The 27,511-nt window shown below is 46.3% G+C and overlaps 2 protein-coding genes and 1 long non-coding RNA gene across 8 annotated transcripts in view; 2 read left to right on the top strand and 1 right to left on the bottom strand.

Moving 5' to 3' along the window:
* The window catches only part of inpp5b (inositol polyphosphate-5-phosphatase B), a 31,897-nt gene extending 30,315 nt beyond the window's left edge, over window positions 1-1,582 (top strand). For 3 of the 4 annotated variants that reach the window (XM_066717749.1, XM_066717751.1, XM_066717752.1), the window contains one exon: window positions 1,186-1,582. In XM_066717749.1, the coding sequence (XP_066573846.1) occupies window positions 1,186-1,298 (113 nt within the window). In that variant the 3' untranslated portion in view covers window positions 1,299-1,582. The other variant, XM_066717750.1, reaches the window with a different exon arrangement.
* A 3,558-nt stretch (window positions 1,583-5,140) lies between these two features.
* Window positions 5,141-26,249, top strand: mtf1 (metal-regulatory transcription factor 1). Of its 3 annotated transcripts, none has more exons than XM_066717745.1 (11): window positions 5,141-5,240; window positions 6,677-7,274; window positions 13,672-13,910; window positions 17,105-17,236; window positions 18,131-18,204; window positions 18,544-18,677; window positions 18,889-18,966; window positions 19,116-19,218; window positions 19,396-19,910; window positions 20,284-20,347; window positions 20,622-26,249. In XM_066717745.1, exons 2-11 carry the CDS (start codon window positions 6,855-6,857, stop codon window positions 21,077-21,079), a joined length of 2,217 nt encoding a protein of 738 aa, XP_066573842.1. In that variant the 5' UTR covers window positions 5,141-5,240; window positions 6,677-6,854; the 3' UTR covers window positions 21,080-26,249. The 3 variants fall into 3 exon arrangements, with proteins under 3 accessions (XP_066573842.1, XP_066573840.1, XP_066573841.1); XM_066717743.1 differs by having other exon boundaries at window positions 20,281-20,347; XM_066717744.1 differs by having other exon boundaries at window positions 5,152-5,329; window positions 20,281-20,347.
* On the bottom strand, window positions 26,165-27,334 carry LOC136763624 (uncharacterized). Its single transcript, XR_010821002.1, has 4 exons — window positions 27,291-27,334; window positions 27,161-27,222; window positions 26,812-26,919; window positions 26,165-26,718 (listed from the first exon to the last, which is right to left on the bottom strand). It is a non-coding gene; the product is annotated as an uncharacterized LOC136763624 (long non-coding RNA).
* Window positions 27,335-27,511: the final 177 nt, after the last annotated feature.

Below are 27,511 nucleotides of genomic sequence, written 5' to 3'. Positions count from 1 at the left end.
ACACACTTCTTAAACCGCAGCAAGCGTATTACTGTAGAGAGGTCTTCACACGGTTCATGAGGTAATCTAAGTTACGGATTATAACCATAATCATTCTGTGTTCCCCTCCAGAGCATTACAGTAAGAACATGCATCACTTATGGACAGACTGATCACGCCTTCCTGTCCCTAACGATCGTAGACATCAGTCTACAGATGTGTAAGGGCGTCTAAATGGGATCGGACAGGTTTCCAGCGTAAGACTGACAGAATAATTCATAGGCTACAAAGCATTTTAATACAGAGTGAAAATGTGTATTTACCACTGATGGCTGGAGCCGAGTTTCTTTCTTGCCTCATTAAACCTTAAAATCCTAAATCAGGGAAAGAAGCAGCCGGGTCTTTATACCATTAACTTTATGGCTTTTTTTTGCCTAGTTTAAGACAAAAATAAATAAAGGTTTGCATAAAACATGTGAAATTGCAGTCAGAATATTCCGGTGGAGCCAAAATATATGACTGTGCACGAGCAGAATTGAAGTATCTGGCCTGTACAGAATGATATGAATTATTCAGGTGCTTTAAGGCCTGGCAGCTCCAGCGCGGTGCTCTGTCCTGCTTGTCTGCGTCTGTATTCCCGATCGATTCCTAGCGTTAGATCTGGAGCGTGGTTACAGGTGAAACGCATGAACCCGTAGCGCTGGGGACACGACGCACAGAGACGCACAGGGGCCGACTGAAGCGCGGTGGCTGTGAACGCGTCCAGCGGTCATTTGCATCGGGGTTTGCATGTCAGTGTGGGTGCATTTGTTTACTGATTTGTTTGTTCAGGAGACAGGGACAGGCTTGATTACTTTTCTCGAAACTTTGTGACTATTTAATGAGGGTGCACCACCGGGGAGCAGTTTCTCTCAATTGCACACTCGATGTTTTGCCTTTTTCTTGTTTTCTTCCAATCAGTCTTAATTAACTCGTGTCTGTCTGTGTGTGTCTCTGTGTCTCTCTCTGTGCGTGTGTCTGTGTGTGTCTCTGTCTCTGTGCATGTGTCTCTGTGCATGTGTCTCTGTGCATGTGTCTCTGTACATGTGTCTCTGTACATGTGTCTCTGTACATGTGTCTCTGTGCATGTGTCTCTGTGTGTGTGTGTGTGTTTGTGTGTGTGTGTGTGTGTCTCGCTGTGTCTGTGTGTGTGTATCTCATCCACAGTGTCCATTTTCGCTGCCTTGCTGCTGCGCTCCGAATCCCAGCAAGACTTTACAGAGAAGAAGAAGACGCAGGAGTTCGTGCACCATTTTCTCACCCCGGGGAACTTTTCCTGATCGCTGCGTCTGAGTATTCTGTACAGGACCTGACTATTTTTGTAAACTGTATGATGACAAAGTAAAAAAGCTTAATTTTATAAACGCTTAGGTAAATTTCCAAGTCATGTGTTTTATAGTCCACTGTATTTTATTTTGTATTTTATGATCTGCTACCAGATGACTTTCCAGCTGGGTTTTATGAGAAGGCATTGTTAGGCCAAGAACAGCTGCAGACAAACTGACATTTTATATGTTTTGTATGTAGTAATTATTTAAAGAATAATTAAAATATGTTTTTATTATTCTCTTGTGGTTTCTTTTAAAAAAAAGGATCAGCATTTTCTTTAGAGGTGTGAGCCCAGCATTATTATTCTTCATCTTAAACGTGAGCTTTTTAAGGATCTCTATCCCATGACACTTCATTCAGTCTAATGTTTTAATCATCTTGCGTGTGTTTAAACCCGTTATGCAGACAGCTGTTGTGCTGCACCAGGATTTCAGAAGGACAGTTTGAAATGTATAAATCCAGAACAGTTGTTACATTTTAAACTATCTTATACAATATAAGGAGGGCACTGCCTTTTATGCCACCGTTTTCTAAGGTTGCACTTTATTTATCCCAGCACGCAGCTGTCTGTTTATTTAGACCACTTATTGATTATTAGTCTCCCGATTCCTTTAATCATCTCAATTAAGCCCCAATCACACTGCAATGCCGGCAATACAGGAAAAAAGCAGGAAAACTGGAAAAGGCAGGAAATCATCTCAGTTAAACCCCATTCAGATTGTTGGCATTTCAGTGCGAATGGGGCTTAATTGAGCTGATCTGCTTTTTTCCTGTTGCCCCCCATTCACACTGGCTTTGAATGCCGGAACATTCCCGGCGAGGATCCATTCTCACAGAACAAGAGCGCTGTGGCCATGGGATGGAGACGCTGTGAAGCCTGTGGGTTCAGGAGAGGACACCCGAACCCACACTCTGGACGTGTCTGTACAAGTGCGATCATTTCCCCATTTATAGGTATGGCAGTAGCAGTAAAATACTCCGAGATGGATATTCAGAGACCTCACACTACTGTGTTATTGTATATTTATATATAGGCAAAACAATCACCATTCGGCAGTGCAAAGTACAGTAGCCTGTTTTGTTCAATAACTGCACGGTGTGTTTAAATAGACAGTTGGATGCGTCACTATTCAGACTTGTCATAGACTGAAGATGAATCGCTTTGCTGGTCAGATCTGCGCACTTTCTGCACAAATTGACTGCAATTGTTTCAGTTGAATGGAGTTTTAATCTCTAGAGCTATGGACATTTATTTAAAGGGACAGGCACCCCTTTATTTTTAATACCTCTTGTTCAGAATTACTTGTTAGAATGTGTAAATAAGTAATTTAAATGTTTTAATTTACTAGTAGGAACAGACAATTTGTCATAAAAAAAACTGTAATTTTATATAAAATACAGAATTATTAACATATATTACAAAGATTGATGGTATTCTGTTAAAATGTGGCCATAAGAAAAATGTCTTTCACTGTGTGCAGCATGTACTTCAATGTGACCCAAAGATGATCTGCAGTGTTGCGTGTGTTTGCCCAATGAAAATGTCTTGATTGAGCTCTTTTTGACCCCATATTTAATGGCCTATCAAACCCATCGCTTTATTCAGTTACCTTATATACCTATCACAATAGTTTTTGTGTGTGTGTTTTTAAATATTTATTCAAGGTGCAACTTGTTGATTTAATTGTTAATTAAACTGCTATAAGAGAGGCTTCAGGTACATCGAGGGCAGGGGTGGCTAACCCTGGTACCGGAGAGGCGCAGCGTCTGCAGGTTTGTGTTCTATCCAGATTGATAACTGCTTAATTTAACCAATTATGAGTATTAATTAGGCAAAATGTCCCTGTGTTCAAGGTAGCAATTGATTGGTAATTTAGAGAGACCTGGAAAACCTGCAGGATTGCAGCTCTCCAGGAGCAGGGTTGGCCACCCCTGACCTAGGGCATAAGAATGGCAGTAAACGCCGGGCCCTGTGAATCAGGCCTGACCTCTTCAATCTCCTGTGGCAGTGAGTACTGATGTGCTCTGTCTCCGCAGTCGAATGTGCACCTTTTCAACCAACATCAAAGGGACGTTAAGAGTATTTGATCTGACAAACAAAAAGATAACACCTTCATCACATACAGTTCAAAGGAAACACTAAACTGGATTAAACATGAATCGCTTCACTTATTTCTGCAGGAGGACAACACGCACTGAGAGAACTATTCTGTCATGCTGTGTGCGGTGGGTGTTTTGTGTAGCATTTCCATGTGCTTGGTGGAAACTAAAACTGCACATTAATTACAGTCAGAACATACAGGAACATCTTAAATACCACGTCAGTGCCTCTAACATTAGCAGCAACAGAGACTGTATCAAGGTCCTTGTACAAGCCCCGAAACAAAGACATCCCAGGACCCGGTCAGAAATCTGTATCATTATAACTCTTGTATCATTATTAACTATGAACAATTCATTTAACATCATTTGTTGTCTTTTAAGCTAAAAATGTAGATTTAGGAATTCAAGCACATGATTTTGCAGTAATTGGGGGAAGAACAATACAATGCACGGGGAGAAGTGAATGTGATATAATAGCGGTCCTATAATAATAATAATAATACACCCCCCTCCACACACACAGTATTGCATTAACAAATTCCACCTTAAAAAGCCCCCCACCTATTTACCAATGCAATCACGTGACAACTGTCAGGTCGTGGGGGGGGGGGTGCATACTTTTAACTGTTTCGCTTCTACGTTACAGGGTGTATACAAGTCATGCATTTCCTCCCCCTTCATTGCAAATAACTGTCATGTGACTCTGACGTTTTCCATCAGCTCCTTCAGAAACATTTAGGCTGCTGTGCAAACATCCACGCAGAGCGACTGGCTGGAGGCAGAGCTTTGAGACCCCCCCACACACACATATATACACACACACACACATATATACACATGGCCGTGTCCGTTCTCCAGTCTGAGGGGTGCACAGTCCCAGGTGAAGCACATGGCTGTCAAGTGGCCGGCCAGTGTGCAGCAGCACTGGGGAGACAAGAGGAGCCCCTGGCCGTGATGTCTATCACACAGTGATGGGTGCACAAAGACACACGTGTGTGTGGGGGGGGGGGGTCTGGTGTTTTCTCAGTGTCCCTCACAGCGGCTCCGGCAAGCAGGCCCGTCTCTGTCTCTCTCTCCCTCTGTCCCTGTCTCTCTCTCCCTCACCCTGTCTCCCTCTCTCTCGCTGTCTGTGTCTCTCTGGCCCCGTCTCTCTCTCCCTCTGGCCCTGTCCCCATCTCTCTCTCTCTCTGTCTCTCTGTCCCCGTCTCTCTCCCTCTCTCTCTGGCCCTATCCCCATCTCTCTCTCTGTCTGTCTCTCTCTCTCCCTCTGTCTGTGTCTCTCTGGCCCTGTCCCCATCGCTCTCTTGCTCTCTCTCTGTGTCTCTCTCTGTCCCCATCTCTCTCTCTCTCCCTCTGTCTGTGTCTCTCTGGCCCTGTCCCCATCTCTCTCTCTCTGGCCCCATCCCTCTCCCTCTGTCTGTGTCTCTCTGGCCCTGTCCCCATCGCTCTCTTGCTCTCTCTCTGTGTCTCTCTCTGTCCCCATCTCTCTCTCTCTCCCTCTGTCTGTGTCTCTCTGGCCCTGTCCCCATCTCTCTCTCTCTGGCCCCATCCCTCTCCCTCTGTCTGTGTCTCTCTGGCCCTGTCCCCATCTCTCGCTCTCTGGCTCTCCCTCTCTTTCTCTGTCTGTGTCTCTGGCCGCGCCGGGCCGCAGACGCGTTTCCCAGCATGCCCCTGTGCCCGGAAGCTGCCGTGTGACGCGGCTGTGTTAATCATGGCGCCGCTGGGGAGGGGACGGGAGGGAAGTGCGAGCCAGCCGACCCCCGGAGCCGTCCTGCGCCCGCCGAGCAGCGGTAAACAATGCGTGCGTGTCCGGTAGAGCCGCGCCAGAGGACAGGGCCGACCCGCGCCGCGCCGCCGCGCTCCTATCGCGACCCGAGCCGTAAGTCGAGCCGGTCCGGAGCCGCTCGGGGATGCTGTGCTGGTGTCGGACAGTCGCGACCGAGTCCGAAACGACGCGCCGGCTGTGTGTCGCGCTGCTTCCCTGCGCCTGCGGGACGAGCGGCCGCCCGTCCGTCCGTTTGTGCGCGTCAGTCGGCTGATCGCACCGGGACAAACACTAACTAGTGACGGTCGGATTCGGATGAAGAGCGTCTCACTGACGGGAAACACACCCGTCCCGCTGCCTGCGCTCTGGGGTCGCCCCTCGGTGTGAGCCGGCAGCGTCAGACAGCTGGGTCTCACTGACACACTGCGACCTGCTCGTTATTATCACAGCGATGGAAACTCACTCCTCACAGTGCATGTGTTTAAGAGCACAGGTGACTGAGGGGAGAGAGAGAGAGAGAGAGAGAGAGTGAGTGAGTGTGAGTGAGAAGTGTGTGTGTGTGTGTGAGGTGAGTGAGTGAGTGAGAAGTGTGTGTGTGTGTGAGGAGTGTGTGCTGTGTGAGGAGAGTGTGTGTGCTGTGAGAGGAGTGTGCTGTGTGTGTGCTGTGAGAGGAGTGTGCTGTATGAGGAGTGTGTGTCTGAGGAGAGTGTGTGTGCTGTGTGAGGAGTGTGTGTCTGAGGAGTGTGTATTTGTGAGTTTGGCGAGTTGGTCAGCAGCTGCAGATGTGGGTTGTGTCGCACAGAGGCTCAGAGACGCAGTAATCGAGACAGGGATGTGACAGTTGAGATGATGACACTGAATCTGCTCAGGGATGCTCAATTGACTGACAAACCACCCTGACATACCGAGAACTGAGTAAACGGTTTAATCTGAAAGATGCCCGGTGCTTCTGAGTGTCTCAAACTGTGGAAACCGTGATGAACCCGTCTCAGCTACACAGTAATACGTTCATAGTTTGTGTGAAGGGTGTCTCTTATTGTATAAGACATGTCATCTCGCACAGTTATTATGATCATAATCATTTGTAGCCTATCCTGTCCTTCTGAATCTTGCTCTGTCTTTAAAGCCAGTGAAGTGTCTCTCAGCTGGAGATGTGCAGAACCGTAAAAATTACATTATTATTGATTGATAGATTGATTGTCAGGTTCCTTATCCAGCATTGCAGAAGCGCACGGGTCAGTCCCTGTTTAATGTCTCTTGAGGGCTCAATCACTTGGCAGGAGGATGACTTCCTGTTTCATACTACGATTGGAAAGAGGAAGGATCTGTCTTCTTAAAAAGCGGTTTCAACACAGATTTCTGGCATGAGCCGAGCGGGGGCAGCATGGCACGATGGTGGCGACGTGGAAGTCGTGTGTTTTTCCTTCACTCTTCACACGCTCGCCTCTTGTCTCCTCTCAGGATTATCCAGTCTGAGGATAAGACAGCGGTCCGGTGCCTGAGCTCCTCCTCATCCTCGCGCTTCACCACATGGATGCGTATCCGAGTCCCCTCGCACTCTGCTCCCGTTTGACGCCTCTTCCAGAGCAGCGCGGTGCCCCGACCGCCGCCCGGCTCTGAGCCGCCGGGCTTCTGTACCATGGGCGAGAATGGCCCGCACAAGGACATCATGTACTTTGAGGTGGAGGTGGACGAGGACGATCTGACCCGGGAGGAGAACATGGTGGGCTTCGACAAGAATGGCCTGATGCCCTCCTCCTCGGGCACGGTGTACGACCGCACCACCGTGCTGATCGAGCAGGACCCCGCGGGCCTGGACGACGAGGACGAGGACGGCCACTGCAGCGGCGACACCATGACTTTCCTGGCCGAGGGCTCGGAGGAGGGATTGGCCTTCATGGCCGATCACGAGGGGATGTCCCAGGGCTACGTGCACCACACCATCTCCCCCGACCAGATCCAGTTCATCATCAACCCGGGCTCCACGCCCATGCCCAGGAACATCGAGGGGGCCACGCTCACCCTGCACTCCGAGTGTCCCGAGACCAAGCAGAGAGAGGTACGCACAGCTAGGGGGGGTTCGGGTTCCAGGAAGTGCTTGGACTTTTGATCTAATCAGACTAGGTGTGTGAGACTCCAGTCCTGGGGGGCCGCAGTGTCTGCTAATTCCTTCATGTCATTAGTGACTCATGTGGGCTGGTCTGAAACTGTCATATTCTATCTATAGCCGATCTCTTACCATCTGTTGACAATTCAAAACACTGAACCCGCAGAACATTCCAGAGTCTGGAGAGACGTGGTACATTAATCCAGTTAATTGATGAATTAGTCCAATTAAGGAGCAGAGAACTGAGCTGAATTGAAACCCAGCAGACGCTGCGGCCCCCCAGGACTGGAGTCTGACACCCCTGAATTAGACCGACCGGAAACGCACTTCGGAGTGTCTGAGGAGATCAGGCAACACTCTTTCAATCGGAGAGAGAGGCCTAAACAGACAGATCAGTACATGTCTTGGTGAATAAAGTCACATGACCAGCAGTGTGCAGATTGTAAACATCATGTATCAAAAAAACATTTGATCACCAGAACTTAAAAGACGCATTTCTTATTCAGATGGGTGGCTCTGTGATCCTCTCTGTGTCTTCGATGGCTTGGCTTTAGTCTCGCATCTCTTGCCGTACGGTGAGGTTACGGCTCTGAGGAGACGTTTTGCCATCTATTATTCACGCGTTCCTCCTGTGCTGATTTCGACGGGGGCACGGCCTCGGTGGGGGGCGGCGAGGAGAGCAGGCTCCCGAGTGGGGGATGGGGAGCGTGTGTGTCTCAGTGAGAGATGCTTTGAGAGCCACTGGTTGGCATAGCTCTCTGTGCTTCCCGGGGCCACCTCCGGCACACGATGCCGTGTGGTGGGTCCTCGGCCTCCCTGCCCATGTACATCAAGCGGAGAGAGAGACTCATTCTGACGTTCTGGCACAGGCGTGTATTCTGGGCCCCGGGATCCGGTCGCAAACGAGACGTCTGCACAGGCTTCTCAATATGTCCCTTTTAGTAATCCACTACAGCCGGTCAGAAAGGCTGTTCTTCGCTGTGATTATCAGTCCCTCGTGTGCCGAATCAATACGCGGCAATTTGAGATCTGGCTGATGTGAAATCAGTGTATTCATGAAGTTTAATGTGGTGCCTCGTGGGTATGAAGTGGTAATAATGAGAGAACCGTTTTGCTGTGTGGTGCATTTCTATGTGCGTTAAAAATTGATGTGTTCCTCTGTGGTTCAGAGCCGCTTGTGTTTACTTTGGCCTCGGCTAATCTCTTATCTCCCGGCAGACATGTACGTCCACTTACTACAGATTTTTATCCTTTTTTTTTTAATTTTAATTTTTAAATTAATGAACAATCTCAGAGATGTGCAAGAATATCAGGAACGTCTCTGAACGTACGGTTCCAGAAGGAGGCTACTGCATGTGTGTCGAGGACTTTCAGGGACTATTCCTTCGTAATTATTAGTCAAATGTAATAAACTGCACAGCAGGTGACGTCACACACATTTCATTGAGCGTCTGTTTAATTTAGCGTTTTTATTCTGATGAGGAAGAGTGTTTGTGATGGTCGGGGGCTCTGGTCCAGTGATGCCCTGGTTGTGGAGATGTGTGGGGTTTCCCGGTGTTCGTTGCACTGTGCGGCCTTAACTGTATTTTGTTCACACCCGGTTATGGTCATGATTGTGAACTGTTGTATAGTCTGCTGATTGGCCCTGTCCTGTTTGAATGTCCAGGGAGCGCAGGGTATGTCAGAGCTCTGTAGGACAGTGCAGTTAAACTGTATGCAGCCCTGCATTGAAAGCTGTTGTCTGTCTGTCTGTCTGTCTGTCTGATTGTTCACCAGAAATATTACATTGAAGCACGTTCGAGTTTTGGCATTTTTCTAGGTAAACATTAGGCTACATTGACTGAAGTGAACGTGCAGCGTGGACCCTTTGAACTCCCTGTGAACACACAGCCCGTATCATTCATTTATCATCAGGCCGTTCGCATGACTCGTTAGATGTCAGGACAGATCGCTTTGTGTCTATTTGAGCTATGGGCTGTGCTCTAAATAGGTTAATCATTCCCTGTAAGTGAAGCAGCGGCTGATTGACTCGAGACCTGCCGTTATTGCAGCTCCTGCCTGTGTCTGATGTGGGGGATTGGTTTAAAAGGAGTGGATTGTGTGCCGTGGCCGTTGGACGCTTCTGTTTGAGCCCTGTGGGTGCAGCCCGGTCCGCTCACAGTGGGGTCAGCATGTCAGTGCACTTGGGCTGCGGAGACACTGATCCACGGGGTCTGTGCGAGTTTCAGCTGCCAGGGAGGGAGGTGCCCGACTCCCAACAACATAATCGCTTGTTCTAATGCTTTCACTGACCCAGTTATGACTGGAACCATGTGCATTTATTTATATATTTATTACTGTGATAGATGATATAGTAGCATAATTGCCTTATTCCTCCTGCTTTAAAGCTGCTGTAGGCAGTGAATTGAACATCAAAGATTATCCTTTTCGTTTCTCATGGTTTGAAAGCAAAACTGAGGATTTTTCCTTTGAACTAAACTTTGTTTGTGTCGGTCTTTCATAATTTCTCCACAGACGTTTTTAGTTTTTTTCCCCTCTGATCTTGAGCAAACCTGCAAAGATTTCACATTGACTGAATTTGATCATGTGATTGATCGCACTGTCAACAAAAAGCAGAAAAGAAAACAAGAATCCATAGTTTAATGTCTTGGATAACGATATTTTTAAGATAGTGAGTCAATGGTAAAAAGTATTCAGTGAAATCACTGCTGAAGCCACAGACATGTTCTTCAGCCTTCTTTGCGAGGGGCTGGTGTGATTGACCGCAGCATGTCACTCTGCAGTGTAAAGGCCACGGGGATCTGAGTGCGTTATGACCTCTGAGCCCCAGCCTTGTAGAAGCGGGCCTAGGGTCTCCCTGCATTGCAAACCTATTGAAAATTATTTCCACGGAGCCCAGAAAACCCATCACAGTGTAGGCAATTTCCTGGAGCCAAAGTGGAAAACGCAGGCATTCACGATTTATTTAAACGCTCGAAGTCAAACAATGGTAGGAAATGTTGATCAAATGATCATGATTGGGAACAGAAGCCATATTAGCATCGAAGGGTATTATTACCCCCCCGTGTGTTCATGTGGAGGCAGAGCAGGGCAGCTCCGGGCTTTGGGGTGGTCGGGTGTTGTCTCTGCCTCTTCTCTCCTTTTCCCCTCAAGCCTTTCAGAATGTTTCCTGTGTTACAGTATTGATCAGCCGAACCCCCGATCCTTTTAGCTGTTCTCTGCCTTTGATCTGCAAAGGCAACAATGACCTGCATTTGTGCTTCTCTATTATCGCTTTGATTGATGTCTGAGTCAATCTTTAAATGTTTGATAGTAAACTTGTTTCCTCCTTTTAGTGTAGCACTTCCTCAGTGAAGAGATCTAGTTTTACTAACACAGGTGTGAAGTGACCAGGAAGGAATCGCACATTGCCTTACTGACTGTCGTAAAGAGAAACGTCTGTGTTCGAGAGTCAGGTTTTGTCCCTCCAGGCCCTCTGCGCAGGAAAACACTGAAGCTTTTGTTGGGGGAGAGTCAGCTGGGCTCACGAAACCAGGCCAACTGCCAGACACCGGCCTCTCTCTGCGCTGAAGCAGCTGCTTTGTGTCTCCTGTCTCCACCGAGGAGCGCCGCGTCACTGCGCCAAGGGTCTTCACAGATATGAGAACCGGTTTAAATGATTCTCATTCGCTTCATCTCAGTCTGCTCGGAGGTGCCGATCTGATTGGAGGTGATTTATGGTGGGAGAACAGTCTGTCGCCAGTGACACGAAGTAATCCTGAAATGCCAGTTAAAGACTCAGAATGACTGGTATCACTGGGCTTATGGCAGGTTTCAAATGTACCAAGATAATTGATACAGAACTTCCAAGAAATTAATAATAAATGGAGTCTTGACCCATAAGATGCAGTATAGTACTACAGCTCTAATGTGTATCGTCTGTATTGTATATTTGTTTGTTAAATATGTTTAATATAAATATAGACTAAATACTGTATTCAAAGATGAGGAGAGGCTAACAAAATAAGTAAAACATGAATGAAAGAGTTTAATAGTTTTCAACATGCATATACAGTGCTTTACAGAAAGTCTATAACTGCTTTCAAATTGTTCATTTTGTGTTGCCTTATAGCTTGGATTTAAAGTTCAGTAAAATACTTTTTTCCATTCATCTACACATCCTACCCCATAGCTTCCAAGTGAAAAGATATTCTAGACATTTTTAGAAAATAAAAACAGAAATCTCTTGGCCAATGGCGCTTGTCAGGACAGAAAGGACGATTAATAGAGCAAAGTATAGAAAAGTCCTTGAGGAAAACCCGCTGCGCTCGGCGAGAACTACCCTGCAGTGGCCGTTTCCAGTCAGTGATGTGTGGCAGGACGTGAAGGTCGCTGTCCATCAACACTCCCAGAGGAGCTGGACGGGGCTGGAGCGGTTTTGTGAAGAAGAATGTTAAAATATTGCCAAATCTGGCTGTGCAGAGTTGGCACAGACCTGTCCAAACACTCACAGCGGGAATTGTTGCCAAAGGCGCTTCAAACAAGTATTAACTCAGGAGGGTGGGGACTTATCCAGTTATGATCATTCAGTTTTGTATTCTTAAACTTTTTTCCTCACAATGAAAACGTGTTCCAACTGAGCTCTCAATTACTTAATGTAACCCTTAATTGAAGTAAGAGGAACAAACCCTCATTTAGATGGATGAAACTCTGAGGCACAAACACAACAACGTGAAAACGGTTCAAGGGGGTGTAGACTTTCTGTAGTGTATGTGTGTATGTATATATGTGTGCTTTTTTTAAACCTGAATAGTGTTTGGTCACTTGTGGTTAAATAGTCATCTTTTGGAAAGTAATTTATTAGGAGGCCACGCTCCAAATGAATCTGGATGGCCATGTTACTGTTAGGATGTTTATTCGTATTAATAATAAGTTCACAGTGGCATCGAAACTTGCAGACCTTGTGAGGGTTGTAGAGGCATGTCCACCATGGAAATACAGCTGATGGGTCACGTGGTCTGGTGACTTTCCCCTGATTGTCACCCATCTTCTGTAGTGACGATGTGAACCTGCAGTTCTGCACACGCTTGTCATTTCCTATATTTAGGTCGGTCACAGTTTGCCAGCCCTGTTGGATTTCTCGCATACCGTCGCGCTCTTCACACTGAGACCTGGCGTGTGGTAAGAGGTGTGGTGTCGGTAATCTAGGAAAGCCAGTTTCTCAGGTTTGGTCAAGGTTAAGTGGCTGCTGAATGGTTTACATTTAGATCATCATATTTCATCAATGATCGACCTGCATATTGCTTTTTTCTTTATGATACCATGTAGGCCTGATATTTTGAAAACACACAGCCCAAATCTTGTGCTGCATAAAAACAGTTAATAAGAAAATCATTCCTGCACACATACCCTACATAAATGCTATTTTTTGTATTCGTAGCAAATTCTTAAATACATTTTTTGTAACACATATGGAAGTGTGCCGGTTTTATTTTCTATTTATGAACCATGTAATGAATATCTTCACACAGCACTCGATCTCAGTGTCAGCCAGCAGTGTGGTCAGATGATGGATTTGGAAAAAAAAAAAAGCCCTTCCTGGTACATTGTCTGGAACAGTGTTTCTCAAACCCGTCCTGGAGTACCACCCGCCCTGCTGGTTTTTGTTCCAACCAAGCTCTCAATTACTTAATTGAACCCTTAATTGAACAAATAATTTCCTAATTAGAGCCTTTACATTATTTTAACAGTAGGGGTTTTAAGTTAAGTATAAAATTGTTTAAGGAAAATATTAAGGAGACAACTTTTTATCAGTTACACAATTTAAAGAGTCACATTCAATCAAATTACTTCAATTAAGTGTTCAATTAAGTAACTGAGAGCTCGGTTGGAACAAAAACCAGCAGGGTGGGTGGTACTCCAGGACGGGTTTGATAACCGCTGGTCTGGAACTACACTTACAAATTAAGTATATCAACCTTATGGCATTTGCAAAGTTGCCATTATTTTTTATACTTAAATATTAGTGATTTTGCAATTTCACTTCCTCTATCTTATACTCTAAGAATAGTGCATGGTGGGGGGGCTTTCCCAGCAGGCCGTGCCCAAGAGCACCTCCCACATCTGCAGCTCACTTTCACATCTGGATTGCTTTTGCTTTCCTGGAAAAGCCCTGAGCGCTGGGAAGCACGATGCCCTCATTTTCCAAGAGTCATTCAGAGCAAACGAAGAGAAAAGTGGGCTTGCCAGCAACTTATAAACATCAGTTTCTTTTTTTAACAATGGGTGGCACTGTGTGTCCTGGGAGTGTGTATTGCTGTGCGTATACTGAGGAGCTTCTCCGGTTTAAAAGACCATTATGTTCCTTCAGGTGAAGCGGTACCAGTGCATGTTCGAGGGCTGCACGCGCACCTACAGCACGGCGGGGAACCTGCGCACGCACCAGAAGACGCACCGCGGCGAGTACACCTTCGTCTGCAACCAGGAGGGCTGTGGCAAGGCCTTCCTCACCTCCTACAGCCTGAAGATTCACGTGCGGGTCCACACCAAGGAGAAGCCCTTTGAATGTGACGTGCAGGGCTGCGAGAAGGCTTTTAATACACTGTACAGGTGAGCAGCTGCTTCTCTTCAGCCTGAAACTGTTTATCATCCAGGGCAGGTGGTTCTGAAGGATTGATCTACAATAGAACAGGGCTTTCTTACAGCAGGGTAAATGTAACACGAGAACATAAGACAGTGTTCAATCGAGAGGAGGCCATTCGCCCCATCATGCTCGTTTGTTGTCCGTTAATAACTATGTCCACGGGTGCGTGTGTCCCTGCTGATCTGGAAAAGCTCCTCTGGATTGATGTGGTCGATGCCCTTCATGATTTTGAAGACTAAGTAAATCATGCATGATTTGAAGGCCTCCCCAAGATTATATTTAAATGTTAAATGTTAGTATTGTGTGTTGGTGCTACTAAGTTAATATTAATTGATATCAGGTCGATATAAAGCTACTTAGAGTGAAGCTGAGAAATGTTTAAGCTGAGACACGGCCTTTATTGATGCCAGTCAATCACAGAGTCTTAGGTCAGTTTTGTGGTTTGAATGTTATTGTGTGCTGGTATTGCTAAGCTTGTTTGTGTGAGTGTGTGTGAGTGTCTGAGTGTTTTTTCATATTTTCCTCTTTTTTTTAAAACATCATAGTGCTGGCTGGGTATTTTGTTTATGTAATGAATAGTTGAATACATATTGTTATATTATTCATATTATTAATTAATATGAATCTGCCTACTTGTCTCTGAACAAATCGAGCCCGCAGGCTTTCTGAACTCTACTCTTGTGCTCACAGTGGGAGGATTTAAATAGTTTTCTCTCTATGAATTCCGTATAATGAGCCATTTGTTGACAAAGATGCCCAGAATGGCGACAGCTGCTTATTGCCGTTACAACTTAATTTGTAATCGTGTCTCCTGGTAAGCGTCTCCTTTCACAGCCGTCCACTCCGGTGTCTTTTCAGTGCTGGGTTGAGCTGCAGAGAGAGCCTTTTCCTTGTGGTCTAGACCGGTTCTAGATTAATGCTTGCAAATAATTGTGTACTGAGACCAAGAAAGCATAAACTCCGGGTTTTGATGTCACAGATTGAAAGGTTTTGGCTTTGACCTCCAGAGTCCGTATCCAACAGGATTTACAGCTGACCTTTAATCATCAACTTCTCAACACCTGGATCAATTGAATTGTGATCAATTAAGCATGCGAGTGTAAAAGGTGTATGAAGAAAATGAACTGCCCTTTGCAGCCCTCAAAGACCACAGTTCCCTTAATTGAAAAAGGTATTTGCTTAATTGATCCATAACTGTTCCCAGTCTTTTGAAATTAGGGTTATTTAGGGTGAAACGTGCTCAATAATTCCCATCCCAAAACAGTGAAGCAGGTTCAATAGAGAAGTCTTGCTCGGTTTTAAAGACATCTCCTCCAGTGTGGAGGCGTGGCCTGGGGTCCCCCTCTGATTGGCCCCAGACCCCTTCCAGAGGAACAGTTGGTTGTTTTGGTTGGTTAGTATCGGCCACATCCCTGACTCAGCGATGATGCTCAGTGACGTCACGGAAGGGAGAGCTCTGGTTGTATCATTACTATAAATTTGTGCATTTTAAGTGGATATATATGATATTAAATCGTTCTTTGCACGATCGATACACTGTCTTTGAACAGCTAAAAACATACAATAAAACATACGACGCACACGTCAGCCCCGGATGGAAAGCGATTGATTTTGTGTCAGCCTGAATAAATCCGTAAAATCGCTCAAAGCAAAGGAAATCTGTCCCTGTTAATCAAATAACTTTCCCACACGAGAATCTCTGGCACCATCCCGTCATGTTTCCTTGCCTTCGAAGGCTAATAAACGGAGGCCGTGAGTCGAGCTCCCGAGTCCCGGGAAAGGAAAACACGGACCCCTTTCAAAGCATGGAAGTGAAGCACGATGAGTCATCTCCCTTAAAAGCCCTTCAAAGCCAATCTTGCTGGAAATTAGTCAGCTGGATTGTTTCTTTGTTTGGTTTCTTTTTGTTCTGTTGGTTGTGAAAGGGAGAGTAGCACTGGAAACGTACACTGTAAAGGTCAGGGCCGTAAACATCGCAGCGCGGCTCCGGTGTCTGTTTGTAAAGTAGCTGGTTGGCATCCAGAACTGACACGTGACCATCAGAGGCTGGCAAAGGCCTTCAGTGCCAGGTCCCTCACGGGTCATCAGCGCCCAGCTTGTCTGGACTACGCACTCTGTGGACCAGAGGAACGGCAAGAACAGCACGTGCCCAACAACGTCTTCTCATGAGTGAAATAGATGGCAGTCATGTTAGTTTCCTCTTCAAGGGGACACGAATCCCGTCTCCTGAGCTGAAATTAGGTGGCTGGAGGAAGAATCGCCCGCTGTGATGGTGTCTTCACCGCGGTACAGCCGCTCTTGTTTTGTGTGTATGTGTGTCACTGCTGTTCCATATTTGATTTTCGCCGTGTTTTTGTTTTATTGATTTGTAGTTCCTATACAGTACAGGATTGTGCAATATACTCCCTTAATTTTAGTGATTTTTCTTTGTTTAATATGTTTGTTTTGTTACTTGAGGTATGAATGCTCTTTTCTCAGTGTGCGTTACATGTATTCAAAGTGGAGAAAGCTGTAAATAACAGTTCAGACGACTTCTGTAATACGCAGGTTGTGTAAACCCCTGCTCCATGATCAGATGTTCACACTCACTCCCTGTCCAGTCATTGACAAACCATCGTTTTCTGTCGGCCTAATCTGTGTGCGACCCTCTCTAGAAAGATGTGATTGAGTGTAGTTTATTTTACTGTAGGTGAAATGACAGAGGAGTTGACTGCCTCGTTGTTCAGGGCTGCTTTATATATGACAGAATAACTGGGGCGTTTCCTGTTTCTGTTTCGAGCAAATGTCTTATCTCTGAACTGAATTCCTCCCACTGGAAGTGCTAGGATCCATCATTTACGGCAAAAGGCACACCGAGCCTGAATGTGTGTTTTGTTAATCTTGAAAATGATAAAATAAAATGTATGCCCGTGTCGATCCTATAAACTCAATCACGAGTGCACAGACACAAGGGCTTGTAATCGCGGCTGTTTTGGGTGTCTAGCCATGCCTACACTTCCTAATCTTAAATAAAGTCGTTACATCATCCTAGACATGTATTTTGAACCCAGATCGATTTAATCCCAGTAATAACTGCAGTCAGGCCTCCGCTACTTTGATGTGTTTGCTCTGCGGCTTGTGAATCGAGCGGAGCAACTCTAATCTGGTTGCGTGTCCGCAGACTGAAAGCACACCAGAGACTGCACACAGGAAAGACGTTTAACTGTGAATCGGAGGGATGCACTAAGTACTTTACGACCCTCAGCGACCTGAGGAAGCATATCCGAACCCACACAGGAGAAAAGCCATTTCGGTGAGTTGTCTTACTTATTACCCTCAACTGTCTTGCTTTATAGTGTTTTTAACAGACCCCACAGAAGATTCAATATGAACGTCTCTCTGTTTGTGTGTGATGATGTTGTGTAGATGTTGCTCATGAACATTATTGCATCTAGGGTTGCCCACCCTCCATATAGGAATTAAGACGGTTACATCGTAACATTTTTAACCTGTATCAAAACCTGTCCGAGCATTTGGATCAAACCAAACCATTGTTTAAACTGGAAGACACATAGAGTCAGCCTGACTTGTGTATCATGTCAACTGTCTGCTGACGTGCCGGCAGGATTCGGACACAAACGACAGATGCATGGAGATGGATCAACTGCAGTGTGTCATTATCTCTGTCTGGGCTGAATTAGAAGAGAGTATTTAATCTGTCACATCAGTATGAAGAACACAAATTATTACAATGAATGAGTTACTGAAAACGGTTCAAATGAAAGCGCTGGATCCTTTCGTCTGCGGCCGTCTAGATGCCAAGAAGATCCTGTCTGCACCATCGTTGCCTTGAGGTTGTGTAACCCGTGTGTGAGGTTCAGCGCAGGAGTTCTGTGGACATGAAAAACAATGTCATCCAAGGCCATAGAGAACAGAAGACAAAGAAGGAGTCTGTGATAGCATCTCAGTGAACTCACTGATGTCATGTTGCTGTTCAGCACCCAAGGGAGTCTTCCTGACTGTGAGTCTCTGGAGCGCTTCGCTAGCGTTCAATAAACTACTCTTCCAGCTTATCGAGTCGGGCCCAGAGTGCTCCCTGTCTGCCCCCTGTGGGCATCCTGCAGTGACTGGGCTTGTTTGTGAATGGCCAGCGTGTTTAACTCTTCCTCAGTGTCCAGTGTTGACCGTGTCTCTGTGCTCTTTCTAGGTGTGACCACGATGGTTGTGGTAAAGCGTTTGCAGCGAGTCACCATCTTAAAACTCACGTCCGGACACACACTGGTACGTCCTGCAAGACCGAATACCCCGCCTTCCGTCTGCGGCTTGAACACTGACCCGAGAAGTGCCTGGGCTGGGGCGAGCCTCTTTTAGTCCCACTCGATACTGACACAAGCGCTTGTAATATTGAGGTCAAATGTCATTTGTAAAAAAATGTAAATGTAAGTGGACGTTTTCCATCAGGGAGTGGATAGCGTTTACAGTCCGTAGTGTTTTGTGTTGTAATGTTTCCTTTTTAAGAAGTGACTTTGCCCTCTGTCTTCCTGTCGTCACTCGGCCGCTGGGTGTGCTCTGCTGTGTGCGTCCGGCCGGGCGCTATAAAGCAACTTTCACCTCTTGCAGGAGAGAAGCCCTTCTTCTGTCCCAGTGACGGCTGCGAGAAGACCTTCAGCTCCCAGTACAGCTTGAAGAGCCACATGAAGGGCCACGACAAAGGACACCCGTACGGAGTCACGCTCAGCCATTCCCTGTCTGAAGTGAGTTCCCTTTCACGGCACATTCAGGTCACATGTGACCCCCCCCCCCGCATGGGATCGGTCTCGTTCCGCTGACCTCGACATTCCCGTCGTGTATGAAGAGTCAGTTCCCTCCTTCCTTACGGCGGAGGCCTGTGCTTCGGCCCGTGAGTTTATGCTGAACACTGAGCGGACGGCCTCGGTCTGATGCTTGTGCTCCTCCTTCCTACAGGATGCAAACCACTCCCTCTGCCTCAGCGACTTGAGCCTAATCTCTACGGACTCGGAGCTCCGAGAGAACGCCAGCAACGTGAGTCTGTTCACACGCCTGCAGTGCCACTGCGGGCAGCGCTGTGCAGTTGTGTTTCCTTTGTAGAATGAGTCGCACAACACAATAATTATTTATTTATATATAGACATGCTTCGTATTGATACTAACACTGCCATGTCCTGCTCCAGTCCCAGGGCCTGGACCTGAGCAGCGTCACCCCGGTGAGGGTATTCGAGCTGATGTTCCAGAGCCCGGAGAACAGCGTCAGCCAGGACGAGGCTCCAGCGACGGGCAAGTATCCCAGCCTTGACGTCAGTGTTGTGACTGGACAGTGTAGCACAGAGCAGCACACCGCAGACCAAGCGGCTCAAAGCCCTCTCCCGTTCAGACGAGAGAGACTTGAGCCAAGACTTGGTGAAACTGCTCGGCTGTTTGAAGTCTGTTGACGGGTTTCTGTTTGAATTCCAGACTCGCTGGTCGACTCGTTCGGCTCGGACACCGTGGCACCCCCCTCGGCGCAGCCCCCCGCGGCCGATGCCGCCGCGCTCCTGTCCTTCCCCCTGCCCTACCCGCCGCCGTCGGTTCTGGAGCCACCCCGGCCTGCGTCTCCGCCTGCCCTCCCGGCCGCGTCCGGTGCGTCGCAGACCCCCGAAGTGCCTGTCCAGCCCAGCGCCGCGCCGCCGTACCCTGCCGCTCAGACGGACTTCGTGCAGCAGACGCCTCCCTTGCAGCCGGCCCCCCAGGGACCTCCTACGGCCGCTGTCAGGATGGCGAGCACCGCGCCGGCCAGCACAGAGACACTGCCAGCCCTGGTGCAAACTGTGCCTTTAGCTTCCGCCCAGGGGCTGACCGCCAGCCCCTCCATCGCCATCACCCCGAGCCAGAGCGCCGCCATCTTGCAGCCCAGCATCGTGATGGCGGATCAGAACCTGCAGTGGCTGCTCAATGGTGCCACCTGCACTCAGCCGGGCTCGGACCCCACGGTGAGTCCACCTGGTGTCGGTGTGGTCAGGCAGGGGAAGGTTTTGGTTAGGAACGCTTCTGTTTACATCCTGTTGCCATTTAATTAGTTTAATGTTATATTGGATTTGTTTTTCTTTAAACAGGCAATCGGTTCAGCAAAGAATGCTTTGGGCTTTTTAAGAAACCGCCAGATCTTCGAACATCGTCCGGCGTTAATCAGAATATCTGAAATCCAGCAGAATTGTTTTTTAGACTGTTTAGGTGCAGTAGATGCTGTGTATCGCTGTGCGTCTGTAACTGTGAGCACAGATCACCTCATTTACAACTGATTATACGTTTTTAATGATGATTTTTTTTAATAGTTAATATCCACTCTTTCCTTCCCCCCAGCAGCACCCAGGTCCAAAGGTTGAGAAAGTGTTTTTCACTACAGCAATACCCGTCGGAGGGAACGCAGGTAGGCCGGACGGATTCGTCCATTTCATTGCTTGTGCTTGTCAGTTAAGAAGGTCTGAGACTGTCCGGATTTTTCAGTGTTTCTCGTTCTCCTCTAAATCTGCATCTAATGAGCACACGACCCCCAGGGGATTGTGGGTAAACTGTCACATGACATAAACACACATCTATTGCCGGTTCTATGTCACGTCACAGTGATTAACGCCAAAATGCGCCACATCACACCCTGGGCGAGGGTCCGTGTCGTGACGCTGACTTTGTCTCTCCTGTGGCAGGGGCCTCGGTGCAGCAGATCGGCCTGAGTCTGCCGGTCATCATCATCAAGCAGGAGGAGTCGTGCCAGTGCCAGTGCGCCTGCCGGGACGCGGCCAAGGACAAGAGCTCGGGCCAGAAGGGCGGTGTCCCCGCCGCGCCCCCGCCGCCACCCCCACCCCCGCCATGTCCGTCTCCCGCACTGCCCCCGGACGTCCCGGCCCGGAGCCCGGAGCCCCCCATCCCCCCGCCCGACCCAGCGCCCCTGTCCATGGAGCCACCGCCCCCGTCATTGGAGCCATCGTGTCTCCCCCCGCCGCCGCCGGACCCTGGGGCCGACCCGCTGGCCAACATGGACATGTCGGAGTTCCTGTCCCTGCCGCGGCCGGAGACGCCCCCGAGCGCCGGCACCATCGAGGCGCTGCTGCTGGTAGACGACGACTTTGCGCTGGCCGGGGGGGGCGGCGGCTTCGCCAAGTGAGCGGGCCGGTCCTTCCTCTCTCTTTCGTTCTTTCTTTCCCTACAGAAACTGTCCTCTCTCGTTTCCCCAAGAATCACGGCACAGATAGATAGATATAATATATTTTTTAATGTTTTCTATTTAACAATGAGGAGAATTTCCACCCTGCGATCTGACCAAGACACTTCTTGTGCAGTGCATTCTGGGTTACCATGCAGATGAGGTCTAAATTCACAAGTTTTATCAGTTAGGTCTTTTCATTTCTTTCCTGAACACTGTGGAACCAATAATTGCGCAGGACCAGAGTCAGAGCGAAGCTGCAGAGCCGGGTCCGGGCCTGGAGTGTCAACCGGTCTCATTCACAGTGTCGGGTCTGTTCGATGTAAACGAAAGCACAAATCGGTGCCACGACGTGTCTAAAATACACCAGGACCCGTTCGATACAGGCCGCTTCCCTTGCGCACTAGTGTCACTGGGCAGCGGAGGGACCGAATCGAGGGCCGGTGGGGTTAGTCTCATGGGTACGTTTTGGAGTCTCTTCTCGTCCGTTTCACTGCGCTCTTGGGTTCGTTGCGCCACGTCGTTCGGCAGACGGAGCACAGAGCCAGAGCGCGCTGCACACGGAGTCGACCCGCCTGCGTATGACGGCGGCGAGCGCAGAGGAGCTCCTCTCCTGCAAAAGCAGTTTTCTACCTAAAAGTGTCATAAAATATTGAAAGCGTTTTTCTCAAAGAAGCTTCCAAAACGAACGAGAAAAAAAAAGGTTGTTGGTCCAATTTAATTCCACATTAAATAGTAAATGTGATCATTTGTGTTGATGGTCCGTTTAACGCCTGCGACCGAGACGTTTTTAAACTGGATATTTCAGGCCTGTTCACCCACGAACAAACCTGCCTTGCTCTGTTTTATTGTTTTTTACCTTATTCTATGGATTTGTGTCACTTGATTAGCTCTTAGATATCGCCGTGTCTTTCCCAAACGATGGCCTGAGCGATGCTGGCGGATCTTGCATTGTGGTTTGTTTAATATGTTTCCCAGCACAGCTATAATTTATCATTTTATATTCAGTTTCCCATTGAAGAGAATTTTTCTTCTGCTCCTTTAATGTCACTGATTTTAAAGAAACTGACTGTGTTTACAGGACAGTGTAGTTTTGGTTTCATCCCCCTGACATTTGGCATTCCTGGTTCTGTTGATTTATTTATTTTTTTGTACCTTTTTTTTATGTTTCTGTTGATTTGTTTTTAGATTTTCCACTATTTGCAACCCGAGCAAAACTCCCCCATCATTCTCATTCAACAAACCTCACGCCAGTCCTCGACTCCATCAGATCACCATTTAAGCTTCTGTAGGAAAAATAGATGATAGGAAATGGAACTGGGTCCGTTGATGCCCAGCGCTGTGAAGGTGGCACTTGTTTAAAACAATCCTGACTCTTTGAGAAGTCTTTAGATTGTAGAGAGATCCAGTATTTTAATAATTGTATTTACATTGTATAGACCTTCACTTGTTAGTGTGTACAATGTGGCAGAAGTTTACTTTTTGTTTTTATTCGTTCACCTCTATGAAAGTATGCATTTACAGAGTGCATTAAGGGTTAACCTGAAGCCTAAACTGGTTTAATACCAACTTAAACTGCCTTGATTTTAACTTACAATGTAATTCTTCATAATCCTCTCAAACAAAACGAAAGCTTGTCGCACTTCTGGGTGCCGACCTCTCTCTGACCCCATCGGGAGAGAGGGAGGGAGGACTCTAGGACAGGCATCACAGTCAGACAGGTTCTTCCAGTTGCACTGTAGTTGTTGAACGAAGCTGCTGTTCAGCACAAGCACACAAGCAGGACATCTTTATTTTGACGTGTCAGAGCAAATCTTTGTTCTCCCTGTGCCAAGCGCTTGTCCGATGTCAGAACAGCGATCTGGTGCTCAAAGTCACCAGGACGCTGAAGATGTAATTTATAGTGAGTCACAGCAAATGTGACTGATTCCTGCTCCCAAGTGCGGTATTGATACCAAATTAGTTTAAAGATTAGTCCCATCTTGAAAAACCTTTTCCACACTTTCTTCACATCTCTCTGCAGATCTAAAGATACTCTGGCTGCGTTGCACTTACATGTGTTTGAATGACGCTTCTCAGTCCTGACTGAGAGACGTTTCCCTCCTGGCTGGTTGAGTGGAACATGCAGCTCATCACTGGGCAGGTCCTGGAGCACCCGTCAGCTGTCTCGTGTGTTTGCGTTTCCATCGTTTGTTTCTTGCATGCCGTGATGCACAGAACTTGGCTCTGCATTGCAGATGTGATGCAAAGGGGAAGAAAGATTTGCAATTAAACTGTAGGTCGTTATGAAATGGCAATGCCAGTGCCCTGCCTGTCAAGCCCAGCGCTTATGATGCAGTTGACCGTTCAATCCATTGCACCGCAACCGGGGAATCCGAGTTCAGTTTGAGTTTCTGGTTGACGCATCACGCACTGCAGTATCTGAGCACTTTAGGTTACAGTTTCTGGTCTTGAAACTTGTTTGTGTGTTTGATCATCCGTTCCTGAGACGGGGAATGATGCCTTTTAATTTATTGTTTGATTGGTCTGGTTTGTTTTTAATCTTTCTTCCATTCTTTTTTTCCACTCCTATGCTGTGGCAAGAGTACATTGTCACAAAATATCCTTTTGCTGTTACTGATGAGGAGGTTTTGTTTAATTGCCTAGTTTAATGTTCTGCTGGTAGTTTATCACACTTGGAAACCCTAGTCAGTGACATACAGGAATGATGGAATTGTTTTTTTAATCTGTTTCCTTAATTTGGACAGAAATTCATCCTCACAGTTTCTTATTTGTTGCTTCAGAGAGTAACAATCTATGCAATGGTCTATATAATAACATCAAATCGTTTAACCGTTTAAAATTTCAGTTATTTTGGTTCAGGAGAATGGTACCCGGAGTCCACCTGCATTACCGCGGGGACAGAATAAGATGGAAAACATCATTTATTCGACTTAACTAGCATCACATTCCCTGATTTTAAATATGATGTGGGGAAAATGTTCTGGTGACACTGTCCTCGTTAAATCAACACAACCCGCAGTTCATCGAGTGGGTATTGCACAGCTGTCCAGATAACCTGCGAACTTTCCAGCATAATACATCAATAAAACAGTAATACACAGAAAAGTTGAAATGCTGACCAAGACGTGTTCTCATATTCCGGGTGAGGCTGAGCAGCAGAAGTGCGTTGTGTTCTTGCCAGAGGCGCATTAAAGGCTCAGATTACTTTATTGCTAATGGCTTTTCAGAAATGTTTGTTCATCCAAACTTATTTAAGGCTATTGAGAGCTGAGCAATGAGGCTCGCTGCTCTGATGGGACAGCAGGAAACATATGGAAATGATACCCTAAATTAGCAACCTGTGCGAGAGGAGCAACACCCTGAACACACTTGCACACTGCAGCGGCTGCACAGCGCCGGCAACACGCGGCCGTGTTCAGAGTCACAGCTGTGCAGATACGCGCTCTGAGCCGGGAGTGCCTGCTCTGCATTGCAGTTAAGCACACACCTGCTCTGCATTGCGTTTAAACACGCACCTGCTCTGCAGTGCATCTTCCTGGCTGTGCGCAGAGCAGTGATCCACTCAGTCTTTCCTCTGTATTCTGTAACGTTTTCCTTCTTTTTCTATGCAAATGCCACATTTCTCCATCACATTTGTTATTAAATCTTTTCACAATTAAATGCATATTATATGGAAATATCCTGTAAAAAAATAAAAGTACACCTTAAAATATGTGTTCCATCAATGTAGGACAGATGACAGATTTATTCAAGGTAATATATTGTGATTGGAAATCCTAGCCCCCTAGCATTGCTCTGAGACCTGCCTTAAGGAATTCACAATCCTGTAATAGTGAAGGACGCTTTTGTTCTTTTTAATCAACTTGTGACTTTTTTGTTTTAAATCAGACCTTCACTGTTATACATTCTTACCTAGATATTTTGGAGTTGTGGAAATCATCGAATTACCGACGTCTTTTCTTTGTTTCAACTCTGAATTATGCAAATGCATCTTGTTTGATGATGGCATAGTTTGGGAAACTGCAGGCAGCGACGGTAGCCACAGTTAATAATAATATTAATAATAATGATAATAATAATGCACTGGCGCTGGAGTTCAGTCCACACGATGGTCGGTGGTTTCTCGGTATCCTGTGAATCAGGCACTCAACCCCTTAGACTCTCTCCAAGTTTCATTGACTGGTTTTACTGGAACATGATGACCTTTCCTTTCACCTGTCCATGATTGGTACTATTGGTGGCATTTAATCAGACGCTCTCTTCCTGTTAATTACCACTTACCCATAGCCTTAGAGACGAATCGCACTCCTGTTCCTAATGGCGGAGAACAGTCAGCTCATCTGGAGGAAACAAGCAAACCATGGTCGTGAAAATTAAATTCTGTTCTAAGAATTATGGGTCAGTTTGAATGTTTTAATAAAGTCGATATTGTTTTGTTATATGTTTGTGGAACAGATAAATTCTCCTGCGGAGATCCTTGTCCTTACAATCATGTATTTAGTCTTTTTCTCATATTTATTGCAAATTATTAATTTAGTAGAATTCTATTTAAAGAGATTATGATCTGTTGTATAGTCTACATATTTAATTCTGCAGTTACTGATCTTTTCAAACCAGCATTTCTGTCCACAGATCGAGCTCAGTGTGAGGGTAGAGTAGACGCTGACATGTTGTTTGGTCTTCATGATGTAGCCTGTTCTCTGGACTGCTGATGGCTTAAGTTGATTTGGTTATATGTGTTGCACACCCCCGTTTTAATAATATTAGTGGTGATTTGAAAGGGTTTTGGTTTGTCATTTCTTAAGTAGTATTCAAATGCTGTGGAAGGAACGAATGAGTGGAGAAGCAACCGCGTCAAAGGCCGAGCGCATGTGCCGGCCGCGTCCACTGGGATGTTCACACGGGAAAACAATACTTCCCACGGAAGAGAATGTCTCCAAAACCCAAAGAGTGAAGAAAATTTACATGTCAAGGATTTGTATTTTTAAAGAATGTATAATGTGAACAATGTTTGCTTAAATGCTCGTTTTGTATAAAGTAATATTGTATTATGATTTCAATAAGTGAAAATTTAACATTTTTGGAACTGAAAGCAATATAATACTAATTAAATCCTATCTGACATATGCCACTGTGTTTTCCTGATGTCACTTGCAGTTCAGCTTTGTTCTCTCAAAGATCCACGATATCTGAGCACAGAGAGGATAGTCAGGGTCTTACCAAGCTGAAAAAACAGCAGATTACTTTGCCTTTCAAGCCAATCTAAACGTTGAATAGTACACCGGAGTGGTTTGGGGGGGGGGGGGGGGGGGTTGGGGGTCGGTGATAAAGTATCAAAGATCAAAGTAACATCAGCTTCTGAGGATCCCCTTCTTGGGTGAGTGGAAGAGTCAGTTTCCGGTTTGTTTCCAGGATGGTGACACTCCTTGACATTTTTTATTAGTATAATCTTTTGTAATATGATTTTTAAATAGATTTTAGTTGTACAGTTACTGAATGCTTAGGCTTGTTTATTTGTAGGCTTGCATCCAAACCCCCAATAGTTCCTCCTGCTCTCACTGGTCGACACCTCCAGGTTTTTCAAGCTGCTCTTTTTTCTAAAAAAAAAAAAGAAAAAAAAAAAAGGCAGGAATTAGTTGCTTTGACAAAAATACTTCATTTCAAATACATTTAAAATAAAATTAACATACAGCCAAAATAACTTCCAGACTTAGCAAGTCGTGGATGATCTTGTTTGTGACCTCTGTGAGGCTGTCTAGCTCCTTCAGTCGTCCATCAAGCTCTTCAAGATCCAGCGCCTAAAATTAACACCACAGGAGCAACTCAAAGCAACAATGAAACCAGCAGATAAAGGGATTGTAATAAAAAATAACATGGAGGCATCTTTTCAGCCAGTGTGACCAGTACAGGCCTGCATGTTTAGAAAGATCTGTGCTTTAAGTAAAAGTTAACGTTTAAAAGGTCTTGCTATTTGTATTTAATTGCATTTGTGGGTGGGGTGGTTGTAAATCACCACATTGGCTATTTTAGAGTACAGACCTGCTGCTTCAGATGATCCGATTGACCCTTTCTTGGTTGAGCGTTAACCTCGTCTTTCTGGACTAAAGAAAGAAGAAATTCAGATTTAGAATTTATTTGAAAACATGTTTCAGTTCATGACCGTTCTTACCTGTGGCCATCTTCTGTGTTTTCCAGGAGATTTACCTCCCCTTCCCCCTCCGCCCTCTTTTAACAGGTGCATGACCTCATCAATCATTAATTAAGGACAGCTATGCACATGCAGACGGGTGCAGGTGTGAACAACACGTGTAGGACTTTCCAATTTCAATGAAATGCTGAAATGCAATACAGTCCAAAGACCTCGATATATGAAGTCCAAATATAAAACAT

The sequence above is a fragment of the Amia ocellicauda genome, chromosome 11 (assembly GCF_036373705.1).
Source record: "Amia ocellicauda isolate fAmiCal2 chromosome 11, fAmiCal2.hap1, whole genome shotgun sequence".
In the NCBI taxonomy this organism is placed as follows: Eukaryota; Metazoa; Chordata; class Actinopteri; order Amiiformes; family Amiidae; genus Amia; species Amia ocellicauda.
The sequence above is the reverse complement of the archived record's forward strand: the minus strand, read 5'-3'. Positions and strand labels throughout refer to the sequence as shown.

Bases quoted from the DNA above. Each gene is read 5' to 3' on its own strand.
- mtf1 (XM_066717743.1), top strand. From the start codon at position 6,855: ATGGGCGAGAATGGCCCGCACAAGGACATCATGTACTTTGAGGTGGAG. The intron at 7,275-13,671 runs GTACGCACAGCT...ATGTTCCTTCAG, and splicing joins CCGAGACCAAGCAGAGAGAG to GTGAAGCGGTACCAGTGCAT. The intron at 13,911-17,104 runs GTGAGCAGCTGC...GCGTGTCCGCAG, and splicing joins GCTTTTAATACACTGTACAG to ACTGAAAGCACACCAGAGAC.